Here is a 6505-nt window from a genome sequence, read left to right on the forward strand (position 1 = left end):
TTTATGGAGAATTTTTAACCAGCGTGAATGACTAATGTCATATGATGCAAGAGTGACCCTGAGCTGAGCAATTTCACCTTGACATGCACAGTGGAATGCTAAAGAGGCTGAAAGTTGTATTGTGCGCGTGCGTGCATCTGTGTGTGTGTGTGTGTGTGTGTGTTTGTGTGTGAGGCTAATTAGCAGTTTATTGGAGCAACTGGGGCATTGAGTCACAAACCTTTCCGAGGTAAACTCGTCCAGTGCATCAGGCTGCACACTATGGCACTCAAGGATAACCTGACTTTATTGCCACCAAACACCCATCCAGCCGACAGTCAACTTTGTGTCTAGAATGCTACTTTAGTGGCTTCTAGGTCGCTGCTATTTCAGACAGTGTCGGAAAAGAGTGAAGCGTTGCATTCTTAAACCTTGACGAGGGAAAGTGTTCGAGGTCATGGGGAACTCGGAGAGCGTGTGGTGGATTGTAGTGGAGATCGCCTGCAGGATCCTCGGTGTTTCTACTGCAACAGGTAAGAAGAAGAAAAAACAATCACAGGACTTATAACAAGACTAAACTCAATAATTGTTTCCAGCATGGGCAGCCTCTAATTATCACACTTTCAGATGCACCATAGATTCAAAATGGGACTCTACAATGAGGTGATCACACAGAGATTTTTTTTAACATAAAATAGGTCTTAAAATCGAATTAAGATGTGATATCTTATCTGCTGTATCTGCTATTAGTGTTGCCACATGTTGTTAAAAACCTGATATCTGACTCACGAAAGTAGTTTTCCCCCTCAGCCTCCAACATGTCCTCTTTTTCAGGGACATTTCTAAGCTCTCCTGTGGGGGGGTGATTGTGTTACATGAACCTGAAAAGAAATGTTACTGACCTCCAAGACACCCTCCCCCCCCTTCCCCCCTTTCCCCCAACCCATCCCGGAACATATAAAAGCACTCACGACCTTATTGCGATTATTGCCCGTCCTCTGCTGCCTTCCTCGTGCACACTGGGACAGATTGCACGCCAATTCTTAGCCACATTAAAATTATCATGGGGGGAAATAACTCTCTGGTTAGCTCCCCCCCTTCACCTAAAATCAAACAGCTGCAGACAATATTGGCAGAGAGACATGTGCCTCACATCTTACCAAAAATCAAGCTGGGTTATATGTTCGCAAGCTGTTATACATTCACACATGCCCTGGCTTTCTGTATATGAGCATGCTTGTATGTTTATGGCATGTCTGCCCGTCGGCCTCTGTGTGTGTTCTAAACACGCATAGGGAGCACATATATGTTCATATCCAGCCGCTGTATAGGCAGCTAATTATGCCGTTAATATATGCAGCTAATTCCTCTCACACTCTATAAACTACCAGAAGCCATTCAGCCACATTCCCTTGATTTCCCTCTGGTGCAGATTCTATCTCTGAGTTTCTGGTAAGCGGACAAGAGAAATTGCTTCCATGTGTTTTAGTGGCGATCACCACTCTAACCACGCTCACCTCTTTTGTACCTCACAGGAAAAAGACTGGTTAATAAAACAGAGTCTTCTATGTAGTTTTAAATTATTTTTTTTTAATCTCATTTTCTATCATCCATTTGTGTTTTACCGTCAACGCTCCGGATTTCAACATTAAAGATTGGAATAATATTTTGAGTTTCTTGCTGGAGAGCGTTGTTAGCATTGCATAGCTGTCTGTTGAACAAACATCTGTATCTGGTTAACTTAGCTTAGCATAAAGACTGGAAACAGTTCGCCTGGATCTCTCCAAATGTGACTCAGTTGGTAGTTTACTGAGATATAGTCAAATAAACACCTGTAATAATACAAAGTCGCTGTCAAGATATAAGATGTAAATGACAGAGTTTTATAGCTGCTGGTCGCGATTAGGTAACTTTTGAACAGAGCCAGGCCGGTGGTTTGTCTTCTTTATACTAAGCTATGTTAACTGGGTGTGGTGGTAGTTTTATATTTCCCACACACACATTAAAGCGCATATTTCCCACGCTGGCATGTATGTCGCCGCTTCTGAATCGGAGAGAAAAACGTTGCTTTCCACACTTTGTACAGCAGCATAGGGTTGTTGAATAGCACCAAATAACACCAAGTTGTTATTATTATTATTATTTTTATATTATTATTATTATTATTGTCATTATTATTATTCATATTTATATTGATAGATTCAATTAAACCAGTAACTTTAACCCTTCATAGAAATTCCTCTTAGTTTCCCCAACAGCAGTCGGACATTAAAGCTGCTTTCAGACGTGCACGGAACTCCAGACATTTTCCTAAAATTTACCAGGGTGGTTAAATGTGAGAAAGTAAATGAGTGAGTTGGTTGCTCTTGAAATTTTGCGGAATCTTTCCTGACAGCTGCTTAGTGAAATTCCTGAAAAATGTCCAAGTGAACACACAAGAGAATACAGCGGGAAAATGTCTGGAATATTCACAGCGGGTAACTTGGCGTTATTGATGTCGAAGACGCCTGCTTAGAAATACAATGAGATCCCCGAGCTGCTGACGATAAGGGCAGATGCTGGTGTTGTGATGGGTTGTAAAAAAAATGTGATTTCAGCTGGATTTATTCATCATGTCCTGCTTCCTGCATGTTGAACACAAGCCCCAGAACTCCACTGAATGTCCGGATATATCTCTCTTCTCCTGCTGCGTTTTTCATGATGACAGCAATTTAAAAACCAGAAAATGTCCAGACCCAAATTCCCGAACATTTTCCTCACTGAAAACAGCTTGAGTGTCAGAGTTTATCTTGGTGCAGCTGAACATCCCTTTTTAAAATAAGCTTGTGTTCACTTACCTACAATGAATTGAGGTAGGAGAATAAAAGGAATGTTTCTCTGTATCATAGTTCCCCACCCCAATATATCTGGCAGGGAGGTTATCAACACACTGTGACATCCAGCGACCACTTCACAAACAAGTGGTTTGTGGTTTTTTACATTACGACGAGATTGTGGTTCGGTGGCGGAAAATCTGTGATGTGTAAAGTGTCCGCACAAAGAAAAGTTCCTCTCCCGCAGGCAGAGATATCATAATTGCAAGCATGAGTGAGCTACAAATTCTGTGACCATGACAGAAACGATTGCAGCAGTGAACCAGAGAAACATGGTTTATCTTGTGCAATGCGCGTCATCAGCTCAGTACAATGTAAAGCTACACTTTAAGTTAGGTGATATCAGGTCAACTTAAGACTCATCTGCTCGGTGAGGCCTTCGAATTACTCACTCTCAATTATTGCCTCAAACATAACAGCAACAATATGGTTGCAAGAATACAATAGAGACTACTATGACAAAGATACCTAAACCAAATAAGAAACAATAAAAGCATCACAGAGTTGCATCACAGGGGGAAATGTTAACAGTATTCCTAAAAGTTTGGAGTGACAACAACCCTGCATGTGGCTGAGGAGGAAATCATGAAGTAAGTCTGACATCTGCTGGACATAATCTGTTCTCCATGGCAGTGTCAGGAAAAAGGCAAATCATACTTGTTTCTTTTTCAGTGTTGTGTGCTGTGGGAGTGGAGACTCTGCATCAAGGAGAATTCAATAGCCTCGGCATATACCTACTGTAAGTGCACACAGCAATATAGTTGTAATGTACTGCACAAGGTTAAACCTAACAAAGCATTCCTGAGTCTGACCCACTTGAGACTGAACTGGTGGCACAAACAGGCCGTCTGGGTCTTAATATGGAAAAGAATGCGTAGCTCAAGGGCTTTTGGAAAACCGCTACAACACTGTATTGGCCTTCATAATCACTCATACAGTACAGTGGGTTGCGAGGAGATGCTGTTAAGGAGTCAGAGGGATGGAGCAAGGTGCAGAGGGCAGAGAGGAGAGCGCTCCGTCACTGCTACTTCTTATTATCTCTGTGGCTCCAAGCCAAACTCCCACAGAGCCCCAGGAAAGCAAATCCCACGAGGAGAGACAGGAATGCCCAACTGTTTGTTCTGCCAGTGCATATGCAGATAGATGCTGTACACACACACACACACACACACACACACACAAAGAGAGAAACACGACAACTCAGCGAGGGCATGATAATGGGCAGTTTGGGGGCATTTTTCTGGTTCACTGGATTAGATGGTTATCCGATAATTTCAACATGAAACAGAGAAGGAGTCATGTATTTAGAAAGAAAAAAACAAAGTCACAAATAAAAGCAAAGTCTTCTGTGTCTATAAATATGATATCTCCTCGTGTTTTACATCGGGTATTTGATTTCCTTTGCTACAAACATTTTGCCCCTTTTGTAAAACAATTAAATGGATTCTTCCCCCACAGCCCTTTGATAACATACACAGAATACATATTTAGTCGTTGTTTACATATTTCAGAGACAGTTTACAGATTTTTATCACAAAGACTGAATCAGTATTATCTCTTATTTCTCTTCCCAGAGTGTCATCGGTGGCCATCATGGTTTTTGAGATGGCCTATTTCCTGGATGCGCTCCTGATCATGTGCCTGCCGTGAGTACACGACACTCGACTGCAACGTCTGTGTTTTGCAAGGATACTATAGCATTTAATTACACTGAGGGAAAAACACATGTGGACAGGTGTGGCTCAGGAGATGGAGCGGGTCGTCCACTGACCAGAAGGTCAACGGTTCGATCCCAGTCTCTTCAAATACGCATGCCCATGTGCCCTTGGGCAAGATACTGAACCCCAAATTGGTCCTTGAAGGTTGTGCCGACTGTGTGAGTGATCCGTGATGGAGAATAGGTTAAACTGTTCTCTAAAGCACTCTGAGTGTCCATGAAAACTAGAAAATACCGATATAAATACAGGCCATTTACATAAAATTATAAATTTAATTTATTTGTGCAAACCAGGATTTAAATATCTAATTCTAATCATGGATTATGTATTAATCCTTATGTTTTTCTTTTGTTCTGAAATAAAACACCAAGATTTTTGTCTTGACATGCAGATATTTTAGCTGTGTGCATGACTGACAGCCTGTCTGCTTCCTCCTCTTCTTCCTCTTTATCTCTGTAGCTGTCCTCCAGACTGGCAGCTGTTTGTGTTGTGGGGGAAGATGGCTCGCATAGGAGGCTTCCATAAGTTCCTCTATTACTCCATCATGTCAGTGGTCTGCTTCTTGCACCCTGTCTTGGTGTGGCACGCAATCATTCCAGGTAAAATGGAAACGCTGTTTTACTGCACTGTTATATTATGCTTATCACTGAGAGCCTTTCAGTCTTTCAGATTCGAAACAATTATTTGATGGTAATGATCTCAAATGCATGATCCTATGACCCTGTAACTGAAACAGAGAAATGGAATTCATTCATCATTCATTTCCTTATTTTTAACTGTGCTTTTCTGCTGACATACCTAAATCTAGAGTCAACAGAAATATCGAGTCAATAGAAAATAGAAATATGTCTTCTGATTCCAGGGACCATGCTTCTGGTCACAGCTTTTTTCAACTTCATACTCAGCAAGAAAACAAAAAACAAGTCCTACAAAAGCACACAGGACCAGGGCCTGACCTCCGTCTGCGCCACTGACAGAGCAGGCTCGGACAGCACCGTCTCTTTCTTCCACGTGGTGACAGGAAGGAGAGGTGGGGTGATGGCCATCGCAAGCAGGGACCACGGCCTCGGCGTGGGGGAGAGAGGAGAGAGCGTGCACGCCATGCTGGAGCCGGAGCAGACGGCAGCGACCGGAGACCCAGACAGGGAGAGGAGGAGGAGGAAGGAGAGGAGGCTGATAAGCTTCAGGGGCAGGGAGGAGCCTGTGGAGAGGGAGATGGAGGAGATGGACGGCGGCTGTGAGCCAGAGCCAGACACCACCTCAGACACTGCACCTATGATTACTGACTGAACGTCCCTCTGTGCTCACATTAAGATCCTACTGATATCACATGATGGGGAGCCTGTGCATTGGGGCCATTCTGACTGGTGCTACACTATGGCTGACTTTTACTTAGCTGAAAGTATATTAATAAATAGTGTGATCTGCCAAAATAAGACATTTGAGCATTTAAATGTATCAAAATATGAAGATAAGATTAGTTGTTTTTGTCAAAAACTCTTCTGATGTGTGTATTTTTTACTAAACAAAAGATCTCTTTGTACAAAATAAAAATTTTTATGTGTTTCAGATTCCAATGTATAAAATGAAAAGAAATTAAACAATTTGTACCTACGCGTGCTCGCGGGTGGCTTGGAGTCGGACGATCTGTTGTGCAAATCCAGCATTGATTTAACAGCGAGACATTTACGGCCAGCAATCCAATCCAGTTAGTGCAGCATCCATTATTCATGAGGCAATAAATTAGATCAACTGTTTAATATCATTCATTCGGGCATCGGAGAAAATCTTTGCAAATGTGACTGAGGCATTGGAGCTTGTGCAGGTGCAAGTGTCAGTCACGTTCGAGTCTCCTCATTGTGTGTTTTTGTCGTGTGTGTGTGGTGACCATGGAGACGGAGCTCTGGGGAGGAGCGCCGGCGTGATTATGGTGAT

The 6505-nt window shown here is 42.6% G+C and overlaps 1 protein-coding gene across 1 annotated transcript; it reads left to right on the top strand.

Annotated features, from left to right (window-relative positions):
- The first annotated feature begins 224 nt into the window (after positions 1 to 224).
- Positions 225 to 6178, top strand: tmem72 (transmembrane protein 72). Its single transcript, XM_062401229.1, has 5 exons — positions 225 to 512; positions 3525 to 3591; positions 4427 to 4498; positions 5030 to 5169; positions 5433 to 6178. Exons 1-5 carry the CDS (start codon positions 437 to 439, stop codon positions 5858 to 5860), a joined length of 783 nt encoding a protein of 260 aa, XP_062257213.1. The 5' UTR covers positions 225 to 436; the 3' UTR covers positions 5861 to 6178.
- Positions 6179 to 6505: the final 327 nt, after the last annotated feature.

Source organism: Platichthys flesus, chromosome 12, assembly GCF_949316205.1.
Source record: "Platichthys flesus chromosome 12, fPlaFle2.1, whole genome shotgun sequence".
In the NCBI taxonomy this organism is placed as follows: Eukaryota; Metazoa; Chordata; class Actinopteri; order Pleuronectiformes; family Pleuronectidae; genus Platichthys; species Platichthys flesus.

Excerpts from the sequence above, each read along its gene's own strand:
- tmem72 (XM_062401229.1), top strand. The coding sequence starts at position 437 with ATGGGGAACTCGGAGAGCGTGTGGTGGATTGTAGTGGAGATCGCCTGC. Across the intron at positions 513-3,524 it reads CGGTGTTTCTACTGCAACAG|TGTTGTGTGCTGTGGGAGTG; the intron begins GTAAGAAGAAGA and ends TTTCTTTTTCAG. Across the intron at positions 3,592-4,426 it reads AGCCTCGGCATATACCTACT|AGTGTCATCGGTGGCCATCA; the intron begins GTAAGTGCACAC and ends TTCTCTTCCCAG.